General features: G+C 46.2%; 1 protein-coding gene across 3 annotated transcripts in view; it reads right to left on the reverse strand.

Annotated features, from left to right (window-relative positions):
• Positions 1 to 23960, reverse strand: part of Csmd2 (CUB and Sushi multiple domains 2) — a 558343-nt gene that overhangs the window by 39602 nt on the left and 494781 nt on the right. For all 3 annotated transcript variants that reach the window (XM_040756596.1, XM_040756595.1, XM_040756597.1), the window contains 9 exons: positions 18229 to 18309; positions 17691 to 17804; positions 15846 to 16034; positions 13532 to 13678; positions 9572 to 9760; positions 5218 to 5403; positions 4393 to 4587; positions 2897 to 3070; positions 1421 to 1594 (listed from right to left, as the gene is read on the reverse strand). In XM_040756596.1, coding sequence (XP_040612530.1) covers positions 1421 to 1594; positions 2897 to 3070; positions 4393 to 4587; positions 5218 to 5403; positions 9572 to 9760; positions 13532 to 13678; positions 15846 to 16034; positions 17691 to 17804; positions 18229 to 18309 — 1449 coding nt within the window. The remainder of the gene's footprint in view (positions 1 to 1420; positions 1595 to 2896; positions 3071 to 4392; positions 4588 to 5217; positions 5404 to 9571; positions 9761 to 13531; positions 13679 to 15845; positions 16035 to 17690; positions 17805 to 18228; positions 18310 to 23960) is intronic.

The following is a 23960-nucleotide window of genomic DNA, read 5'->3' on the forward strand; positions in this document are numbered from 1 at the left end:
GTTGTGATGAATTTAATTGTAGGTCCAAGAATGAAGAAAAAGTAGGGGGAAGCAATAGAGTTATAACATATGAAGTACACGATAAATGTTCCCAGCCCTGACAGAGTAGGAGAAATGCCACTGGGAATAAAAAGAAGAAAGAGAAACATGTTGCGTAGCCATAACATGAAAGTTCAAGGACACTAGTATTGACAAGCTAGATAAAAAAGGGTTGAATAGAAAAAATGGGGAACTGATGGCATTTCAGTGTGACAAGCACAAAGTAAGCAAAAAAGATCAAAATATCAAAGAGAATAACACATCATGATGACAGAAAACATAAGAGAATTAGGACCAAACGTGTAAGACATATCCACCTATATGAATGACTTTAACCTACAAGCAGGAAGGTTTTCACATTGGCATGCAAGAGGGCAATTTAATAGATTTGCCTGCCATTCACGGATGGTAAAAGGTGTGCTAGGAAAAAGTTTGGGAATCGGAATTCTAAGTCTGGGATCAAGAAAAGTAAAATTCAAGCTAAAAAATATTAAAAGCGATAAAGAAGATACTTTTAAAGGTGAGAAGTCACAATTTGCAGCAGAGCTATAACAGTTGTGAATATGTATGCACCACGTGATATGGAAACTACTTGGAGGAAAAGTAAGGAAAAATGGAAATGTTCTGATAACAGAAAACTTTAAATATGCCTCTCAAAGAAAATAGCTCAAGTGGACAAATAATAAGTATGTAGAGAATATAATTTATAAAGTACATTGTAGGAATACACCTGTTCCTATGTGTAGCAGCAGTACCCACAATGCTCTTCTTCTCAAGTGCATATGGAACATTCATAACAATTGATCAACTGTTTATTCACAAGAAAAATATCAATAAATTTCAAGATATAGAATTATTGTTCATAATGATCATAAAATAAAAGTGAAAAAGACATTTTGTCTTAGAAATGTAAAAAATTTATTCTATTAAAATCTTCCAGGTGTAGGGAGCAATTAATGACAAATTAAAAAGCTTCTAAAAATAAACATTTATTATTAGTATGTATGAGACATAGTTAAAGCAGTTGATCTGAAGAAATTTTATAGCTCCAAATACTTACAACCATAAAAATAACACAAAATGAAAGAATGAAAAGGAGTGAGGTTGTTTGCATATGCTTCTGTCCTTTGCTAACTGTATGAGCATGTGTGTAACATAATTTGCATACAAACTAGAAAATGAACAAAAAAAGTAAATCAGAAGAAATCATAATGGAATAATAAAAACAGTAGTTAATGACATAGAGACCTGAAGAAATAGATGTAGTGATCATGTCTTTGGGGGTAAAAAGAATATACAAAACCTTTAGCTAAGAGGAAAAGGGAAGAAGTCCGTGTTGACTCTGAGCCCCATGGCTAGGGAGAGTGGATAACATACTTACGCACACAGAAAGGGGTCTTGCCCGACCAGTGATGATCTTGCTGGCAGATGCGCACAGACATGCCGATCAGGCGGAAGCCAGCGCTGCACTGGTACACCACACTGCCTCGGTAGTTGAAGTTTTCCCCGTTGATGACTCCATTGACAATGGGCTCTGGGGTCCCACAGTGTCCAGCTTTGGCAGGATGGGGAAAGAGTCAATTAAAGAGAAACTTCTAGAAAGTGGGGTAGAGCTTAGGTGGGGTGGGAGAGAAAGGACCTAGTACTCATCCATACTTCATTTCCCCACCTCCTCTGGGGAATGGTGGTCCAGGAATGACTTCAGGAACCCTAAATGTTACAGGGAGGGTGTTGTGAGCTTGGTGACCCCCAACACCAAAGTTGCAGGCCACATGACCAACCTTTCTTGAGTTGTTTCTGTGTTTGTGCACAGGTGGAGATCACCACTCCTCCCAGTCTCTGGGCTTGTTATAGTTTGAGTAAGTACCCTAAAGTTTCATGTGTTGGAAGCTTGGTGCTTAGTCTCCAGGAAGTAGGGAGGAATTAGGTCATGTCTAGGAAGCTTAAGCCCTCTGCCTCCGATTCTGCCATGGTGTGCTGCTTCATTGTAGTCCAAAGACAGTGAGGGCCAAGTGATCATGGGTCCCAAATTCCAGAACTGTGAGCCAAGGCTAATCTTTCCTTTCTATAAACTGATTATCTTGGGTATTTTGTCATAGTGCTACAAAGTTAACAGAGGGCCCATCCCCTGGGAACCTACTGTCTAGTGAGCACCATAGTCTAGTTAAAGTCATCGTAGCTTGAGCTGCTGATGACAACCATGCAAGACCTGATGCTTGGTCAAATTCATTCTTTCCAAGTGTCACCTCAGTGAGTTAAAATGAAGCTTGGGCACAGTAGTTGGCTGGCATTCCTTTGTCTCCTTTGACTATGTAGTTGTAACTGTATCCTAAACAAGTGCCCAAGAAAGTGGTTACTAGCCATGACCTCCTGTACCCTGGAGGTTATTAGTGTGCATGCCAGGGACAGATCACCCAATCTGCTCTGTTAGGTTCACATGGCTGAGATTCTCTTTGGGAACTGAGAGAGCCCAGAAAACAGTAACAAAAGAGAGAACTTAGGTAAGGCTCAGTCAAGGAGTACATTAGCCCTGGGAGCAATGAAAAATTCTCCTTTGTAAGTGATGTGTCTATAAATGCTCCTGTCATTTTCTTAGTGTATATGCATTCATGTATTATAATGTGCATACACACACACACACACACACACATATATAGCTCTCTAATATATAATATAAAGGATATTTTAGGTACACTATAAGAATGTGTCTATAAGAGAGGCTGGTCTTCTCATTCTTTCGAGTTTCCCAAGAGAAGTTAGTCCCCAGCTTTGGTCACAATGGATGCCTAATAGCTGGTTCTTGGAGTAAGTACTTTCTGAGAGTAGACAGGTAGTGTGGGGCTGGGGGACTACTCACCAAGGCAGCGGACTTCAGAACCACTCCAGAGCCCATTGGCCATGCACTCCCGCACCCTGGAGCCCACTAGTGTGTATCCAGAATTGCAGGAGAAGATGGCAGTTGCCCCATAGACAGACATTGTTCCAATTCGGTGCCCACTTGGGGGTGTGGGGAGCTCTCCACAGGAGATGACTGAAAAGATCATAAAATGCTTAATAAACAAGTCCCAAGACAGGGACACGAGACATCTGCTGAACAAGATGAAAGCAAATAATGACCAAAGCCAAAAACTGCCTAGCCTTCCCCTCCTGGAATATGACAGAATGTACTGTGACCCTGACTTGCCCCCATCAGCAGGTGTCCCCAGGCACCCAGGTTCCATCTCTGGAGACAAAGCTCAGGCTTGCATGCATGTTAAGAACTCCACAGGGGGCAAAGATGGAGTCATGGTTAGGAGATGGTGAGTTTGTGGTATGTTCAGGGCTGACAATGACATCAATATTGTCCTTTTCTGCTGGGACAGCAGGAGCCTCACAGTCCTTAAGGGAGCATGCCAACAGCCCCTGACTGATGGATAAGGTGAAACTTGGCACCAAGGCTGTGCTGCAGTGAGGCTTCTATACACTCATGACTGCTATTCTGCTATAAACATGATGTTACAGCAGAGGCCCAGGGCTTTCCCTTCCTTTCTGTAAGAGACCCAAGAACATACACTAATTCACCTCAGTCTCGGGGACTGACCTTTGAGATTCAAAGACCCAAAGAATAGCAATAAGCAATGGAAAGGAGGCAGACAGACACAGATGGTCCTCCATGCTACCTTCTCCCAGCTGTAGGTCTTATCACACATGTATCTTATCACACATGTATCACACGTGGCCTCTTTGCCTTGTTTCTCTAGAAGACTACAAGCTTCTGGCAGGCAAGAGTCACACTCTGTTTTATTTAAATTATGGTGTGTGTGTGTGTGTGTGTGTGTGTGTGTGTATGTGTGTGTGTGTAGGTCAAAGGGAAACTTCAGGTATCTGTCCTCACTTTCCAATGAGACAGGATCTCATTGCCACCACACACGCCAGGCTAGCTGGATCCTTATCTCTCAGGTATTCCTCTGTCTCTGTCTCTGTCTCTGTCTCTGTCTCTGGTCTTGCCATGGGAGTGCTAGGATCACGGATGCACTCACTACCACGTGTCCTCATACTTGCATGGTAAACTGCCCATGGAGCCAGCTTACCACACACTTTGATCTTTGTACCTTTCTGGGACCTGGCACATGGTTGGACCCTAATGAATGAATTAATCAGTGCACGGTGAGTTGGAGGTTTATTGAGGGAACTTTTAGTAAGATGACACAGTGCCAAGAAACAAGCCCTTTCTAAGCTCTGGATTCTAGGTGAGTGTCCACAAAGAGATATGCTACACTCTCTGGGGGTAACCCCTGAATCTACTCCAGGTATGAGACAGTTTAGATAGCAAGTACCATGCAAACGGGCCCATTCTGTGCTTCCTGAGCTTACTTTGGCAGGTGGGCATAGACTCTCCCAGGCTCCATCTGCCATTGGCCTGGCAGCGGATGACCCTCTGGCCAGTGTAGTAGTAGCCGGGGTCACAGATGAGCATCAGCTGGGCCTGGAACTGGTACTGGGTCTCAAAGATGAGCCTCCACCGGCCATGCTCCACACTGATGCTGTTGATATCGGGGCAGGTCACAGCTGGGGGAACAAGAAGCAGGGACGAGAATTAGCTATTTGATTCTGGAAGACATCACAAGAGTCTAGAACGAGGGACTGGGGAACTCAACACGGTAATGATGGATGCAGGAACATTTGGCTCCTAAGCAGGTTTGATGAATGAATGAAGAGGGTTGGGGAGCAGGACGCAGCAATTGGGGGACTATAGATCTGGTGCTTTGCTGCTTTCAGTTACTGGCTGTGGGCTGCACACTTATTTGGTCAGATTTCAGAACTTTCCCCCACCCTGTTTGGATGCCTCTCAAATAGCCCAGGCTAAGGGTGGCTTTGAAATTCTGATCCTCTAGCCTTCACTTGTGCAGTGCTGAGATTATAGGCAAGAACTACCACCCTCAGTTTATGCCGAGTAAGCACTTTATTAACTGAGGTGTGTCCGTAGCTGGAGATCTCTAGTATTTTTTTTCCCAGAAAAGCCAGAAATCTGGATATTTAAGTTTTCTTGATTATACAATCTTAAGAAGTAATATATGTATATAACTAGCCCACCCCCTCCCTTCACCCCAGGTTTTTTAGCTCTCTACTGACTCCTTACAGGAGCCAGCTGCATGCCCAACCCCTCCTGCCACCTGCCCCCACTGCCCCTGGACTCACGGACACACTGTGGTGGGACATTGCTGTTGCTCCACTGGCCGGTGTCCAGACACTCTGTCGTTGCCTCAGCACCTGTCTGGAGGTGGTAGCCCTCATTGCAGCTGTACACAGCCTTAGTCCCCACCGTGTACTCCTTGCCAAACACAATTCCATTTTTGGGAGCGTCAGGGAGACCACAGGAAAGAGCTGGCAGAGGAGAAAGGATTTCATGAGCATTTCTGATCCAAGATACTCTGAAACTATATTTTTACTTTATCCATTGAAGCTCCAAAACTTAGAGCAAAGACCGACAAACATAAAAAGTCCCACGAGAAAGACAATTGAGATATCACATATCATTAGAGATATCAGAAAAGAACAAATTGGAGGATGGGATGGAGAGACATGTGTGTTCACAGATTAAATGGAGAGAAAAGGCTGCCACTCAAAACCTACAGGAAGGAGTCCCATGGAAGACTTCCATCTACCCCACAGGCACAGGGTCAAGGCATTCAAGTCTCTGCTTGTTGAAAAGAACCAAGTGGTCCCTTTTCTTTAAGGTGTGGGGACAGAGTCCCTTGAAAGAGTCAGAAATGCCAAGGTGGGGGTTAGTATTCCAAGGGATGCTCTTTTTAATAAAAATTTTTATTGCATTTTATTTAATTAATTTGTGTGTGTGTATGTGTGTGTGTGTGCACGCACACGTGTGCACTTGTGTGCATGCATGGGGAAGTCAGAGGAAAGCTTGCAGGAGGTGCTTCTCTTCCTCTACCCATGTGGGTCAAACTCAGGTGGTCAGGTTCAGCTGCCCCCATGGGCTGTCTGCTCATCCCTATTCTGCACCCATATCCAGATTTTACCAGCTGCTACCTAGCTTTTACTTTTTAAATATGGACAATCAAATGTTACTACACAGATGAAGGAGCCAGTAGTACCAATGTGATAAAAGTAAGACTAAGTATTTAGGCGTTGGGGCTGGGAAAACCCCATCAGCAGACAGAGCTAGCTCAGGAAATGGCAGATATGGGATTGCTGAACTGGGAAGCCAGTGGTATCCTGAGATTAAGTGACACATGACATTCATAAAATGAGGAGAGCTTTTAAGAGACACAGCAAAGGAAGGACTCCTTGAAACTTTCAAAACACACAAGAAGAGAAGTTAAAAATAAACAACTTCCCAGAATAAAGGTCCAAAAGACAGACTGAAAACAAGATAAAAGGACCAGTGGAGAGGTCCAGTGTCCAACTGTTTAAAGCTCCAGAAAGAGACAGTGGAAAGTGGGTGGGTTAACAGAATTAGTACATGAATATTTCCAGGAGCTGAAGAGAGACACAAGTCTTCAGGTTGAAAGGGAACAAAGGGACACGAAGAGGACCATTGAGAGGCAGAGGGGAACCTTGTGAAGGATGGGAACTAGGTTTGACCCTTCCTTTTACCTGTATTAGGCATCCCAAGAAAATTTACAAAGCCTTCAGCCTTGTGGATGAAATGATTTATAACCTAGAATTTAACCTAGTCACCCTGCTAAGCATATATGAGGGCAAAACTACTGACACCTTTACACAGTTAGAGACTCAGAGATTTTTCCTCTCATGAATCCTGAGAAGTTTACTTGAGGGTATTCTCCAGCAAAAACAACACGAAAACCAAGAAACTGTAAAACATGGCATTTACATGGAAAACAGAGGTAACATAAATAAATGGAGTGCCAAGGTTACTGCTTCAGACACGTCCAGCAGCATGGCAAGGTCTGTGATTTGATGCATTTTCTGGAGGAACATGCAGAAGGAAGGATAAACAAGAGTTTGAGTACACGCCACCATCCCTTACTCACTGTCCCCCAATGGCTCATCTAGAGCTTAGGCCTCCTCCCCTCAGATCCTGAATAATCTCTGGCAGAAGAAAGGCCCCTGGCGGTGACCAACAATGATGCCTGACCCTGCTAAACTTTCCAGAATTTCCGGAGGCCCAGTCTAGGACTGTATTACGATAAGGGAGGGCTGACTGCCCAGGGGGTGGGGAGGTGCCTGGGACACAAGAGAGAAAAAGGATTCAAAAACTGGTGATGGAACCAAAAGATGGGGCGGGGTGGCAATGTGGAGCTCACAGGGGATGACAAAGCAGGAAGTATTTAGAGACAAGGCTCATCCAATATCCAAACAGCAGGACTGAGCTACAGTGGGACTGGGTCAGCTAAACCATCACAGTAGATCAACTAACTGCTCTGCTCGCTTGAGCCTCCCTGGGCAGAGTTACCAGATCCATGTAGATGCTCTGCTGGGAGACCAACCTAGGAGAGCAAGCAGAGGCAATGGTGCAGCCCCTTCTCACAGCCCTGGTTTGACCCCAGCTGGAATAGACAACCGAGAAAATAGGTAACTCCCCAGTTGGGGAGCTTACAGCTCAGCCTGAGTGTCCTTACCCTAGAGACAGGGGAGACACTCTGTCAGGAGGAAGTAAAAGTACAGAGTGTTTGAAAGTTCTCATGGGATGAAGTTCATGGGAGAGTGGATGGAGAGAGCGGGGATTGAAGTGTCTCAAAGAGAAGTGTCTCAAAGAGAAGCCATGGCTTGGGAGTGGGGACAGGGAGCAGACAGAATGCCAGGCCCTTCCACTCACTAAGCTATGCCAGAAATAGTGACAGTGGCTGACTGACGCTCTCTGTTTGTGGAGGGACTATGTATATGCTCCCAGGAGAACCCTCCTGGCCATGGGGGAGGAAGGGAGGCGAGCCTGTGGGATAGTAACTGGAGGCATTTACTTCCTGGATGTGGAATGTGGGTTCCAGAGAACACGGCAGCTGAGAGAAAGGGCATGAATAAAGCTTAGGTGAGGGCAGACCTAGAGGGATGGACTGAGTCCTAACAGAGCAGACACCTGGAAGTTTCCAAATGGATTCTGGAATAGAGCTGTCCAGGCTGATGTGGCTAGGAACAGAGAGACTGAAGCCAATGATACCTGCCATGGGTGACAGCCGGTCCGTCTGCAGAATATTAATAACACATTTCTGGTCTTTTCCAAAGCAGACCCATGTGGGTTAGGAGGTTGTGAGGGTCAGAGGGGACAGCTGTAATTAAAGATGTCAACACACTGGGAACCAAGAAACCTAAGATCAAACGGCAGTGCCATTGTCTCTTTTATCCACACTGGGCAAGGCGCTTCTTCCTTTTTCAGTGTGGCACCTGGGAAAAGTGCTTTCTCTGTTGCTGGGAGAAGGGTACATGACGAAAATATCTGAACAGGGCACAAAGTATCAGAAACTGTAATTTCTGCATATGTCTCGGTCCAACAATCTCCTTTCTGGGATTTCATTTGAGGGAACAAACAGGAATATTTATAACGATAGAATTATAACTATATGGTAACAAAATACATAGAGGCTCCAATGACCCACAGTAGATGACACCTAAATAAGTGTCACTTTTCCTATAATGCTATGCAGCCATCAACAGCAATAACAAGGAAGCATTGGCAATTATCTGGAAAATGTTAATTGGTATTCAGAAGACCAAAAGAAATAATACTGAATTAGTAACAGTAGTGATCTCAGGGCAGAATTACAGTTCATTTTCACTCTTTTTCTTTGTGCTATTTGTTATTCTTTTTCAGACTTCTAATCTGGAAATATATTACTTTGTTTGTGTGTTTATGTGTTCAGATGCACATGTGTGTGTGGGAGGGGCAGGTGGAAGCCAGAGGACAGTCTTAACTGTTGTTCCATGGGTACCATCCTAGGTTTTTGAGGCAGCATCTCAACTTCTGCCTGGGGCTCACCAAGCAGGCCAGGGTGAAGCCGGAGAGATCCTCCTGTCTCTACCTCTCAGGCAATGAGACCGCAAGCACGTGCTGCTACCCCTGGCATGCATATATATATATATATATATGGGTTCTGCAAGATCAAACTCAGGCACCATGCTCACAAGGTGTGCATTTTACTGACTGGGCCATCACTCCAGCCCTGTGACTTTATTTATTTACTTTTATTAGTGTTTATTGATTATACAAAGCAAGATATTTCATCATGACAAGAACGTATGTTCTTATAAAGGGAAAACCCCCCATACATTCTAAAAGGTAATGCATGCAAACTGAATGGCAGAAGTCAGGGGTCGCCTGACTCCTTTGCTTTAGGAGCCAGACCTCATGTCTCCCTGCCTTTGGGAGTCCTTAGCTGCTAGGGGGGGCGGGCCCTTCTTACCATGGGGGTCCTGACACAGACTCCCCCACCCAGTACTTCCTTTTCCTGTCCCTTCTTGTCTCACATCACCAAACCCTGGGAGACTCACACCGCCCCCCGGCCCCCAGCTCCTGAGACCAGCCCAAGGTGACTTGGAGCTGAGTCACCTGGTTGCTACTATAGCCCCTGCCGCTCACCTTGACAGAGAGGAATGGCCTCACTCCACAGGTGGTAGCCTTGAGGGTGCCTGGTACAGATGGCCATGCTGTGTCCCACCAAACGGTAGCCTGTGTCGCAGCCAAAGTGGATGGAACCACCCGGCTGGGTGGTTGTCTGGCCCAGGATGAAGCCGTGGAGTGGAGCCTTAGGCAGGCTGCAGTAGGGAGCTGAGGAGTGAGAAGAGGCTGAGCGGAGAAGTTCCACAGCTGCCTGCCCCATAGCAGCTTCCCCTCCTCCCCTAGCTCATTTCCACTGCCATTGTTGAGTTCTCTGCTATTTAGGAAGGCCCGAGAGGTTGACACTGAACAACAGTTAAGTAAAGCCAGAACGAGAGCAAACAGGACAAATCAAAACAAAGGGCAATTGAAAACTACACCACCAACAACCTGTTCTGTAAATCACGGGCCTCCCTTGCTGCCTGAGCACAGCTCAGGTTGTTTTCAACGCCCTTGTAGGCAGCCGTGTAAAGCAGGGCCCAGTGGGACTGGTTTCCTAAACCTGTGACAACCAGGTAAGTCACTGAAGCTTGTTTAGTTCCAGTTTCCTCCTGCAATACCTCCCTCATAGGTGCTCCCATGATTTAAGGGAGGGAGGGAGGGAGGGAGGGAGACTGAGTAAGCATCCCAGTGCAGTGCAGGGCACTTAGTGCTCAATAAATGGCTGCTCTCTGTTGTTCTGGTGTGTTGGGGATGCCTGGGGATCTGGGATATACATTTCCCTACAGGACTCATTTCCTGTCCCCCCAACGTATGGCTTAACATATTTCATTCATTTATCCAGTGAAGAGTTCTCAGGGGTCCATTCAGTGCCAGCTGCTGGTTGTTCTGGTGCTGGGGATGCAACAGAGAGGGAAGCTGACCAAAGTCCCAGATGGAGGGAACTCAGGCCACAGCTCTTGCCTGCTGGGGGCCCTCATGTTGTGTGACAGTAATCATTGACAGCTTGACAAGGCCTAGACTAACCTAGGGGACAACTCTCTGGGCACAGCTGTGAGGGAGTTGTTGGGGGAAGTAGGCCCCAGATGTAGGCAGCGCCATTCCATGGTCCTAGACGGCATAGAAAGGCGAAGGCTAGCTGAGTGCCAGCTTTGATCTCTCTCTCTACTTCCTGGCCACAAGGACAATGTGACCAGGTACCTCAGGCTCCTGTCACCGTCACGTTCCCATGATGGTGATAGACTGTATCCCCAAACCACATGCCAAGATAAACCACTTCCTCCTTTAGTGAGGTATTTTGTCATAGCAACAAGAAAAATAACCAGTACTGGTTAGTTCTGTGAGTCTGCGAGGGGACAGTGATCCAGGGGCCTCACACCATGCCCCCCCACTATGTGCCTGGTCTCTGGCTGAGCTTCCTGGATAGATAGGGATGAGCAGATTGGGGACCAGTGCCTGTTCTCACAGGCTCTCACAGAGAGACATCTGATATCTTGTTTGAAGGAGAGATGGCTCAGTGATTGAGAGCACTGACTGCTCTTTCAGAGGACCTGCATTCAATCCCTAGCACCCACATGGTGGCTGACAACTATAACTCTACTTCTAGGGGAGCTGATGCTCACTCTGGCCTCTGCAAGCACCAGGCACACATGGAGTACACAGACATATATGCAGGCAAAACAGCCATACACATACATGTGTGTGCTCTCCAGCTGTGCCTCCTCTGTCAAGCACATCTGGAATCTATGAACCCCCTTCACCAAGGAATGAGAGTCCCAATATAAAATATGCTTAGTCACTGTGACAGACACAGTGGTAAGTCATACACGTTGGCTGTATCTTAATTATTAAGTACTAATTGCTGTACCGTGTAATGAATTTCTTGTCTACGTGGCATATGTACTGTAATTACAACTGACTCATTACTTCCAAATACATTAGTTTCTGAGCAGTAAGGCAAAGGGAACTCCTTAAGAGCTCTCAGCTCTAAATTAGTGGTGGTGGTAGGAAAACACCATTTTCCCAGCCTCCAGGAACTTAGTCCTGAACTCCCCCGTGGGTTATCTTGAGGTTTCTTTTAAACTGAGGCCCAGACAGTTAAGTGTTTTGTCAAACGGCCCTATTGCCAGCTAGTAATAGAACAGGTCACTGATCATGGGGTCATGAGGCCATCCTTGCCTCAACCATGGGCATCTGGAAGAGGAGGGTGTGGGTGGGATCTACAGAGGAAATGGACTTTGAGGGAGTCAAGGCAGGGCTCCCTCAGCTCCATCTGGTCAGTTCTTCTCACACCCAGTGGTCCTCCAGAGCTACCATGGGTCCTCATAGTGTGGGCTGGTCTTGCAATTGGGAGACTCATGAGAAGGTATGGACCAATGGTTCTTTAGGCAGAACTTGGTGATGTGTCATCCCTGCTAACCAATATGTGTGTGTGTGTGTGTGTGTGTGTGTGTGTGTGTGTGTGTGTGTGTGTGTGTGTGTGTGTGTAGAAGCTTAAGGTCAACTCAGATGCCACTCAGGCTACTGTCCTATATTTATTTATTTATTTATTTATTTGAGCTGAAGTCTCTCACTGGGACCTGGGCTCATTGATTGATTAGGTAGGCTGGCCAGCCAGAGAGCTCCAAGGATCCTTCTGCTCTGTCTCCCTGGGGGTGGGATCACTAGTGCATACCATCACACTCAGATTCTTGCCTGGGTTCTGGGGGGTTGGACTAGGGTCCTTGTGCTTGGGTGGCAAGTACTTTGCTGACTGAGCTATGTTCCTGGCTCCCTGAAAACGCTATGCTTTGAAACTCTGCCAAATACTTGTCTGGCATTCGGGCATGCGGTGGATCTCCCATGATCAGCAGACATTTCTTGCAGCCTCCAGGGCTGGTAAGCACAGCCAGCAGTTCCCTGGACTGCCCTTCAAAGCAGACATCAAGGTTTCAGCTTATCAAACAGATCAGTGGTCCCCACAATGAGAATTCAGAGGAAGTCCATTTTCTCCATCTAATTGTATCTCAGGGATATTCTTATCAAAGGGATAGCCTTTGATCTGACCATGCCCAGACAACATGGCTTTTCAAAAAGAAAAAGAAAAGAATGAAACCCTGTCAATTGCAGCAATGTAGATGGGAGTGGAGGACATAATGTTAAGTGACTCAGAAAGACAAATCTCTGTGTTCTCATTCATGTGTGAAAGTCAGGAAAAGTTGATTTTATATCAGTAGAGAGTATGATAGGGGTCACCAGAGCTTGGGACCAGTAGAAGGCAGAGGGAGTGAAATGAGGTTGATTACTGAGCACAAAAATTAGGACCAAGTTCTCATGTTTTACAGCACAGATGGGCAGCCATAGTTCATAACCCACTGACTATACATTCCAAAAGTGGTAGAAAAATGGATTTCAACAGTCTCCAACACAAAGAAATAAACTTGTGAGATGACAAGTGTGCTAATTGATCCCATTGGTCATTATGATTGTATACATACATCAAAATGTCATACTGTATACCTCACAAATATGTCCAACTGGCATCTGTTAATGAAAGGGTCATGATGAAAGAGATACAGCTTGTACAACAGGAGAGGGTTTTCTCTGCTGCCTACCCTGTGTGATTCTGTGTCTCAGAGTTGCTTAGTCAAAGGACTTTCAGTAATATCTCCTAACCCTTTAAGGGTCTAGGATCCCCTTGGGTCTCATCAGATCTCATTTTGAATAGTTACAATCCTGGAGATTCAAGATGGGAGTATGAGAAGAAGGAGAAGAGGTTAGAGGTGGGACAGGACCTGGACATGAAGAGACAGGAGATCTCTGGTCTCTAGGGCTCTAGCTCACTTGTGCAGTGTCGGCTAAGGGAGACAGATGACAGGAGGCTGCCCTGCCTACACAGGGAAGGTTGCCACCTTGAGGAGGAGATGGTCCATGGCTTCTTTGGATGTTTCAGGTGAGAGACTTACGGGGTTAAGATCGGGGGGTGGGGGGGACCTTTTTTAGGAGTTCTCACGGCCTACTCACCTGAATACCGAATCTTAAAACCCTTCCGATTATAGGCGTGGTCAGATGACCAGCGCAGGTACACAGAGTTGCTTGAGCTGGTGACAATCAGGGGAGCTGAGTAATTCCCACTAAGAGCTTTTAGCAGAGGACTTTGTCCTGAGGGACCTGGGGTGAGAAAGACACAGGGTTATAGGCCATTCTCAGTCGAGTGATAGGTTTAGGCACAGCTGGTATGGCTGGATGACTTCCCATCTGGGGGCCCTGCTGAAGGACTCTCTTTGATCCACCCTTATCTGAAACAGTGCTCTGGAGTCAACAAGTGAGATGAAATCTATTTGCTGTTTGCCACGGTCAAGCAGTTAGTTGATGGAAGAGCTGATTTTCAAGCTGGGACCCTCTTCTGATTTCTCTTGTGCACGCTCAAAATAGCGTGGTGCCCACCACACAGAAATTTTGTTTATTGAACAGGTATATAAAGAGAGCTATAGCGCCAGAGGAAAGTGATAGCTCCCAGGGTCATAAGTAATAAAGCTCCCCAACATGCCTTCCCAAGGCTTCCCGGGAAAGTGCCTTCTTCTAGGTCCTACCTTAAATGCCTGGCTTGCATCTCAGGGCTCTGGTTCAAGGAGCATAATATCAATCTTAGAAACTCATAACCCAGGATTTATAGTCCTGGAGAAGGCTGCGAGTGAAGGTTCCAATACACCATTGAGACAGCTCTTGGAAGCTTGGAAGACTGATGGGCTAAATTTAACCAAGTAGGGGTGTTTGAGCTGCTGCAGCAAATGGGGAAGGTTGGTACCCAGAACTGAGGAGAAGCAACACACTCAAACAGCTCAATCATGAGAAAAGAACTTCTGCCTGGTAACGATGTTCCTTGGGAGGTCCTGGGGGAGACTCCACACATTAAGGCAATCACAAATGTGCTGGTGAGGACTTGCTGTCCTCAGGAGGCTGGGCTGAGGAAGCCAAGCTCTTTAGGAGAAAGAGGGATGAGAACACTCTGGAACTCACAGGTCAGGGCAAACAGTTCACAGACAGAAGCAATACTGCCATAATTGGAAATGGGTAGCCAGGCTGGCATGGTAGTTGGAAGGACCTAGCCTACAGAATCCATGGGGATCACCTACATGTGGTTACTATGGTTACTCCTAAGGGCAAGCTGGCTGGGTAACCAAAGAGAGCAGTTAAAATAGTATGAATTTATGAGCACAGTAGGCACCAGTAGGGAGGAGAGCACCCTCAGTGGAAAGATTAAACCCTCTGTCCAGCTTACAGATTCAAGCCAGGCTTCCGTTCCTCTTCATTCAAGAATAGTTTGGCTAAAGGAGAGGATGGGTTCCCATAAAAAAGGACCCTAGAAAATGACATCAATTGTATACAGTAGTCATTCATCTGGTTTTTCCCTTTAGAGGCCCACCACAGTTTATCTGTAAGCTGAATGCTATAGATATGAGAACAGCTGGAGTTATTAAAGATGTTGGATACAGAATGTGGAGGAACGCCTTCTCCTGAGGATCCTGATCCTGCCATGGCTTCTCTGTCAGGTAGCAACTCACAAATAGAGAAGCCATTTCTACCCCATTGGGCAAACTTAATCAAATATCCACAGGTAGCTGAAGACCCCGTGGCATCTTTACCAGAGCAGATGGGTACAGTCCTGGTTAAACAGGATGCAGCTGTGGAGCTACAGTGTGCTCTTCCCAGGCTGTCAGGAAGGAGGAGCAGAAGCAGTTTGCACTGGCATGAAGTAGGCAACAGTGTACGTTCACAGTTAAGGCCCAGAGCTCTGTTAATAAGCCTGATTTTTATTATGATACAGTGGGAGGGGATGGGGATCTGGCAGTCCCACAGAATGTAGCATTTCTGTTCTCTACCACCAGGAACAACTGGTGTAGATATCTTAGCTAGTTCATGCTCCAGAGGGTAGGAGATAAATCCTACAAAGTTTGAGATGGTATTTTGGTTTGGGACATATGAGAGGTTTTCTCTAGGCACAACAGTAAATGACAGAGCCTGAAGAAGCAGTGTGGAGTTTGGTAGACTTTCTTGGGTTTCAGAGAAAGTCTACTCTTCACAAAGGGCTACTGATTGCCTGATATTCAGAGGTTCTAGCTTTGAGTAAGAAATGGTTTGTAACAGATCTAGACTACTATGCAAGCAACAGACATAGAGCCCATCAGGTCCCTGTTCTTGGGTTTCTATGGTAAAAGCAGACATGTGGTGCCTCCAGCAAGTTCTGATAGGAAAACGCCGCTCAGATGCCCCCAGGGGCTGGGAGCAAGTTGGTGCTGTCTATAGCAGAGAACCCCATGGTCTTTGTGGGACTCACCATCAAAAATCTCAAACTCATCATACTGCTTCTCGCTGAGAAAGTACTCCACCGTGATAGAGATGTTGTAATCTGGCTCCACCCTCACCAGCCAGGAGCAGGTCTGGAACTGTGGGTAGCTTCCAGGGTAGCTCTGGCTAAGGATCACGCCTGTGGAGTCTGTCAGAAGCTCATTGGTTGGGCATTGCACTGGGAGAAAGAAAGAGATACTCTGTATATGACATGGAGACAGAAGATTGCTGGAGCGTTAGCTTGTCCAGGAAGTAGAACTGCATACCTACTATTAGGGCATTTAAACAAGTCCTCACATTCACTGTCATAGTGCCCCATGACAGGAAGTCACTTCAGATCCCCTGCCAACACAACAGTATTGCTGCAACTCACAGCAGACAAGTTGGTTGAAATAATTTCCTAGTTTGGGTGTGGGTGCTGCTCTCTGGATTTGAGGTAGATGAAGGAGGTACATATATTCCAGGCAACAGTAAGGCCACCCACACCCAAAAGCCATTCTACAAAGTGGGTTTAGATCACACCAATGTAGAATAGCGCAGAAGAACAGATGATGGGTCCCACACACTTGGATTTTAGAGCCCAAAGCCATCTCTTACTTTCTGTGTGACCTCTGATAAATTATTCCTTTTCAGTGTGGTGGCTTCTCCAACACAAAAGAGAAGTCCCTACCTCACAGGATGGCTGCATCATAGAAAACATACTACAGTATACCGAATCACACATGCAGAGTCTACAGTATAGTCTCAACACACCATAGAGACAGACGGCAATGGTAACTGCATCAGGAGCAGAAAGATCAGCAGGGTTTGCCTGCAGCCTGATTCTAGCATTCAGTGGTCTAAAGACAACCATGTTACCCTAAGAAAGACAGTATGGGCCTCCAGAAAGGAGAAGCAGGAGGAGAAGGATGAAGTGGAGGAGGAGGAACAAGAGGAGGAGGGAGAGAATAAGGTGAAGGAACATGAAGAGGAGGAGGAGCAGCAGCAGGATGACCCACAACTCACTACAAAGGGGAAGGAAGCGGCTGGTGCAGAGGAGTCCTGCATACCCCGGACCCTGGGGAGGTGCTCACCATGGAACACAGGGAAGTATCATGACAGTTTGCATGGAACAAATTTCTGAACAATTTGCTTCTGCTTTTTTGGGCTGGGGACCCCAAGACAAGGCTGCAAGGACTGAATCAGTTTCCTTGGGGTCGTTGGTAGCTGTGGAAGTTTTCCAACCCCAAGGCAGTTAGTGTGGGTCAGATGCCATCTTCGCATGCTTAAAGCCATCGGCCACCCCACACCTCACAATAGCTTGCAGCATAAATTCAACCCCTGTTCTCAGTTTACAGGGCGGTTAGGAGTTCTGTGCTGCCTCAGGTGCCTCAGGAGGGGGGGAGGATTGGATTTGGTCTGGGTTAGGGGTGACTGGGTGATGTGAGTTTGTCTTTTCAAGACACTGCCTTGGGATGCAGGCAGCTGAGGTATGAAGTGACAGGGATACACACACAGGTCACACACACATACCCTTGCACCCCAGAACATTCCAACACTCAGTACACAACTCCAGAGAAAGTCCAGGTAAGGAACAAATGACAAATGGGCTCTTTTACATCCCCCACCTCAGAGCAAGTGGAGACCCTGCAAAGGGCTCTCACTCTGCATCCATCCATCCATCCATCCATCCATCCATCCATCCATCCATCCATGCATCCATGCATGCATCCATCCAACACCATGGACCTGGTGACCTCTTTTCAGTGTGCATGGACTGAGCTGAGAGTTGGGGACAGGAGGAAAAGCAGAGCCAGGGCTCTCCTGGGAGGACCATGCTGTTTAGTGTAATTACCTTCGCATATTGGGGGTGGACCCTCAAACTGCAGGTAGGTTCCCAGTTTGCAGGTCAGGATTTCACTCCCCACTAAGGTGAAGCCTGGAAGGCACCTGTAGCGGACGATGTCACCTGTCAAGAGAGATAAGCATGGGCATCCCCTGGAGTGGAGCAGTCTCACTTAGAGGGGTTGACACCTTAGTAACTCAAATCTGCTCCCATGGAAGGTAACCAGCACTAGGCCATGGTTCAGTAACCAGCTCCAGGCTGGTCCAGTGACCCAGGCAACTGCTTCCCTCCCCCAGCTCAACTTTCTGGATAATTCCCTGTTCTAAGAAACTCTAGGCTTTTGAATAGCAGAGGGAAGCCATGTCCCCAGTTCCCTCTCCTGGGGGTGGGTGAAGGGAGAGGGTTTACATTTTCAGGGCAAACTGCAACCTCCATGGTCTGGGCCTCTGCTTCCTTCTGCATAGATGGAGTCCCTACCCAGTCCCCACCATTTCCTGGTCCCTCTCTGCTACCCTGGTTTGGGATCGCCACCATTTGGCAGTGGTACCTATGTTGAATTCTTCATTCTCTGTGACCACTTCAGCATTGGGGAGGATAGTCGGGGGAGGACACTTGGTGAGTGGATAAGCTAAGGAGATAGAAAGACACGAGTCAGGGGTAAAGTGTCACTAATAGGCCTTGGACTAGTTGCCCACAATCTGACTTCATTCACTCACACAGCAGACACGCCTTCATTTTTGTTGAATTGACACAAGATCTTATGATGTAGGCTGGCCTGGGCTCAGTGTGCAACCATGGGTAATTTTGAACACCTGATCCTCCTGCCTCAGCCTCCCAAGTGCCAAGATTATAGGTGTTCACCACCACCATATCTGGTTTAAGTGGTGCTAGCGGCTGATGGAGGGGTCTGAATATTAGGTGAGTGCAATACCAAGTAAGCCGCATCGCCAGACATTCACACAACAGATATGTATTAATGAGTATCTGTCTCTACTCAGGGTCAGTTCGGCCACGAGCTCTGGCTTATTATCTTCACTCGTCAGATTTTGGTACAAAACCCAAGAAGTATACTTCAGCATCAGTGGTAAATGAAGGAAGTGTTACACAGCAAACCTGCTACTTAAAGACATGGTCGATTTAACATGGAGTTGCTTTAAGAGACATAGCAGCCAGAGAGGAACCTGATCACTGCAGCCTGGGTCCCCGGTCTTCAGCAAGATAGGAACAATGTGATAACAAGGATGCCTTCGCACACTCTGCCTGCTCAGCTGCCCAGCTCAAACTGGATATGGCCTCGAGCTGTGTCCTTGTTTCTTATCTAGTGCCTCCAAGTCACATATTCCTCATAGTAAAGCCTTATATTATTTTAGAATAGCCATTCCCTTGGGCTGGAGTTATTAAAAGGCCTGTTTACCTGAAATGTATCTCAGCACATGTCATATCAAACAAGCAGTATTCACACCTAATAGGATCACACCAAGAAGTATTTGGTGATGTCACTGGCCTGGGGGTGGGGTGGGGAGGAGTGTGACTGAGGATGTCCTTCTGCAGACTAGCCCTCTAATTCTCCCAGCAGCTGACCCTGCAGCGTGACTTGTGAGAGGTGATTAGATAATAAGGTAAACTTACTTTCTCAAGAGCTTGCAGGAAATTAATGGTGTGGGCAGGATTTAAATTCCCAAGTCCAAGACTTCCCACTGGCCAAAGCCCAGTCTCCATGTGTGTCTTCTCAGCTGACCTCAGTGAATTATCTAAACTGGAGTCTAGCCCTTGGGGAGGAGCCTGGGTGGTGCCTGGGTGCAGAATGGTCTGTGAGGGCTTCTAAAGGCGTCTATAACCTGACTTACAGCTGAGTGCTATTGATCGGTCTTACTGTTGCTGTGGCTGCCGCAGCAAGCAGTGGCAACTGTTTCTCAAACCTCCACATCCCCAGCTATGTTTCTTAAAAAATGTATAATGCATTAAAAACCCAGGGGCTTTCTATGAAAACGGTAGAAAATGAAATGTATCCATTGTCTTCCCAAACGTAGCTACTGTTAACCACATGCCACGACTTCTTTGGGTATTTATTCCCTGCACAGTTAAGGGGCTTTTCTGTCACCAGATCTGTGTCATCTGGCATGTACTGAATGCTGTGCCTTGCCAGATGCTATTATCTCAGAAGAGGTTTCCCATACAATAAAATTTCTTCGAGAATGAGATTGAAATGACTGTGAAATCTAATCATATAGATTTACTAGAATGTATTTCAGATGCGCTGGTGATAATCATTGAGTTTCTTAAGTTTTTCTGTTTAAAATTGTGACAAAATTATCTGTCTGTGTACATCACTCGTCTGGATTTTTTTTTAAAGACAAAATCTCATGTATCCCAAGCTGGTCTCAGACTCACTATGCAGACAAGGATGACCTTGAATTCATGATCCTCCTGACCCCATCTCTCTAGTGCTGGGATTTCAGGCATGCATCGCCATGCCTGGCTCCCTGCATCTTTTGTATTTTTAGAAGAATTCTTCCTTCTATTCTCTCTGCCCATTCTTTTAAGCTAGAAGTGATTAAGGTGCATACCTTTATAAAACATGCAGGTAACCCTTGTCAGATGTCAGTAGTCTTTTCTAGACATCGGTGCTGACCCAGGCCTCTGTCCTCCATACTTTAAGAGGGAAAAAATTCTACTGAGTTGGACATCAAAGTGCAAAAGGAAATTAAAACACAATAAAAATACGAGTGTGTGTGTGTGTGTGTGTGTGTGTGTGTGTGTTCAGCAAGCCATTCCGACGGAAGCCGGACACTTTAAGACATCGGTCATGGTTACCTACAGTTAAGACAGCAATGAGAATGGCTTAGTAAGCTGATAGGAAAGTTGCATCCTGGGTATCACAGACACAGTATGTTGTGGAAGACTTTCTGGCTTCAGGGCTCTGTGTGGAAGTCACAATGGGGATGTGTTTAGGACAGGTGTGCAGTGTGACACCTTCCTGAGACCACAGCATCCCAGACACGGTTCTCACCATGCAGTCGGAGCTACCTTCCAAATGTTCCCTTGGGATCTGACACTTTACCAGCTGAGGATGGAAGATAATTGGAGACTTGGCCTGTGTTTGGTTTCATCTGAAATGTTGTACTACATTGGGGAATCCTGCCTTAAATTTTTACATAGATGTGTTGGCTCTCAGGTGCCTCACTGAAAGAGATACAAGCTTTAGCAGCGAGTGTATTGACACTTAAGAGGACCTCTTGAGGTGCCCAAATGGCTTTCAACTTGATTTGACAAAAGCCAGACCCATGTCTGTCCTTGACTCATGCTTCCGTGTGTCTGTCTAGGAAAGCTGTGGACTTACATTGCCAGCAGGTGACAGCGGCTGTGATGCAGGGGGCTGCCTTTCTCCTGTCATGGAGTTCACTGAGATAACCCGTGGGGGTTCATCTTGCTCAGAACTGTGTGGGTGTTGGAGATGCAAGAACCCACAAAGTTCTTGCTCTTTCAGAATGTACAACCCATTGTGGGCAGAGTCAACAACTGACTTGACAAACACCCAGTACTTCCTTTCCTTTTATTTTGTGGTGGTGTGTGTGCACATGTACGTGTGTGTGTGTGTGTGTGTGTGTGTGTGTGTGTGTGTGTGTGCGCGTGCATGTAGAAGTCAGAGTTCAGTGTTAGATGTCTTCTGCAGTTAGTGCTCTCCACTTTATCTATCTGTCTATCTATCTATCTATCTATCTATCTATCTATCTATCTATCTATCTATCGAGACAGGGTCTCTTCCTTAACTAGGAGAAAATGATAGGCAGCTCAGGGACTCTGCCTGTCTCTATGTTGCCATCCACTAGCACCAGGCTTACAAGCAAATGCCACCCCCCTCAGCTTCTACATGGCTGCAGGAATCTGGGGTCAGATCCTCGTGCTTGTGCAGAAAGTGTCTTGCTCCCTGAGCCATCTCCTTAGCAACCTTGGCTATTTTTAACTCTTCACATGCTAACAAGTTTTGTATGTTATTAATTTGCATTTCTCTTTTTAATTGTCCAGTCATGTCCTTTGTCCCTGCTTTTCTTGTGAAATTGAAGGACTCTCTGAATACTCAAGATTGACCTTGGCTTGTTAATTCTATGCACATAGTTTATCATTTGCTTCATTTTATTCATGTCATTTTTCAATTTCTAGAGATATGAAAATCTTATTTAGCCAGCTGTCATTTTCTTTAACAGTTAAGAAAATTGATCTCGACTTAGAAACTTCTAAGGCACAACCAAGTTTTCTAGAAAAACAAAATCAATACTCAGAAATGTACTCTAAATATAGCTTTCAGAGTTTGTGTTTTGTGGTTGTCAGGGGAATTTCCTGTTGTCTTGCATTTTTAAAGATTATACATGTTTGCTCCATGTAGTAAGTGTGTAGAATACTGACAAGAAACAAGCAAAAGTTCTTGAAATAAAAACAAACAAACAAATCACTAACCAAAAACTAGCAATCAACGAAAAAAGTAACTGTCACAAGTGGTGGCAACCACCTCTAATGCCAGCACTTCAGAGGCAGAGGCAGGTGGATCTCTGTGAGCTTGAGGCCAGCCTATATGCAGGGAGCTACAGGAGGGCCAGGGCTACAGCATACAAAACAAACAACAAAACCAAAACAAACATTCCTGAAATCCCAGGACCCTCTAGGCATAAGGTGTCTTAGCCATTTTGAGCACAGATTTGGGTTAAGAGGGTTTTGTCCCCAACTGGCACTGTCTCAGTATGTCTGCCATGCTCTCAGGACCTTCTTCAGGGTGCGAGCATTCAAGATGCTTCATTTCATTTTTGCCTTCCCCTTTGCTCGTTGGGGATCAGGCATTGCTATGGCTTGCCAGGCCTAGTACGGGTTAACGTGGCTGCATGGTAGAGGTGTGGAAGCATGGCAGCCGCGGGGCCACTGCCCAGGTTGTCAGGGTGAGGCACAGCTCCGGCTTAGCAAGACTCTAATCCACATTTGCGTGGTAGCTGGTAGGTGGAGGGGCCACCGCTCAGGCCTGTTGCAGCTCACACACCAACTGCACATCCTGCTCTCCCTGGGTCTTTCCAGGTATGCTTTTCCTCAGGCTGTTGAACTGGCCTTTGACTTGGGCATTTCAAAGCAAATGCCCCCCACCGCCACTCTTTGTTACATCCATATCTCTTTCTCAAGAACCTCACAAGGACAGTGGCCAGTATAAGGAAGAGCCTGTAGTTCCTGCCTCCTGCCAGCATTGGAGCTCTGTGACAAACTGCTTTTTATTTCACTGAACAGTGCAAAAGAAATCTTTCCTTAAATCAATGGATTATATGCTGTGTGAATGACATTTGATAACTACATCCTTATCTATATGTATGTGCATTTATGCATGTTTCCTGAGTGTGCAAAAATAAAATGTGGGCATACATATAATTTGCATACCTCATCTATAATTTTACACCTAGATTATTGCTGACTCATTTGTTCCAAATATGTTTCAAGGACTGTCTTCAAATGTGTATCTTTTGCAAGAAAGAGGAGGGCAAGGAGCCAGAGGGCCTCAGGACTCAAGGGGTTGCTCTCGTGTGCCTCAGTGTTTCTTTCTCTACTTGGGGTCTTCTACTTCTCAGTTCTCAGGACTAGCATCAGGGAGGCAATCCGCTGCACTGGGCGCATACTTTCCCCCTTTGGGAGGTAGAAGGGATGAATTTGTGCATAAGCGGCATCACTTTGTTTTATTTTCAAGTTGTCAAGAGAAGTCATTGAGCTAGGTCACACATCCACATGTGGTCCAGAATGTCCAAGCTGCTGTGGCTGCAGGCTGTGCAGGGAGAGGTGTCAGGGGGAAGTAACATTGACCTACCCATTCAACAATGATCAGGAAGATCACTATGAGAGATGCAGACACCATAATTGATCTAGCTGCATTGTGTTAAATCTTTCAGTATGAGTTCTCAAACTACTCCTCACCGCATAGGCATTTTCCCTACAGGCTTTCCGATAGGCTTGCCATTTAAAAGCCGCCACTGCCTATGGTGTACTGACACTCTCCTATGGTTTTGATTGCAACAGCCAACAGGAGGAACTCATGCCCACTAACGGATTACTAGATAATGGGAAATGTGTAATACACACATCATGGAAATCCTGACACAGGGCAGCTCACACAAAATGTGAAGCCATTGAGCTGTGTGAAACAAAGCGGTCACAAAAGGACATATCTTATATGGTCCCATTTCTCTGAGGTTCTAAGAGACTCAGAGACTGCAAACAGAAGGGTGGGGGAGACTCATGAGGACAGAACCTTAG

Source organism: Mesocricetus auratus, unplaced genomic scaffold (genome assembly GCF_017639785.1).
Source record: "Mesocricetus auratus isolate SY011 unplaced genomic scaffold, BCM_Maur_2.0 Super-Scaffold_100014, whole genome shotgun sequence".
Lineage (NCBI taxonomy): Eukaryota > Metazoa > Chordata > Mammalia > Rodentia > Cricetidae > Mesocricetus > Mesocricetus auratus.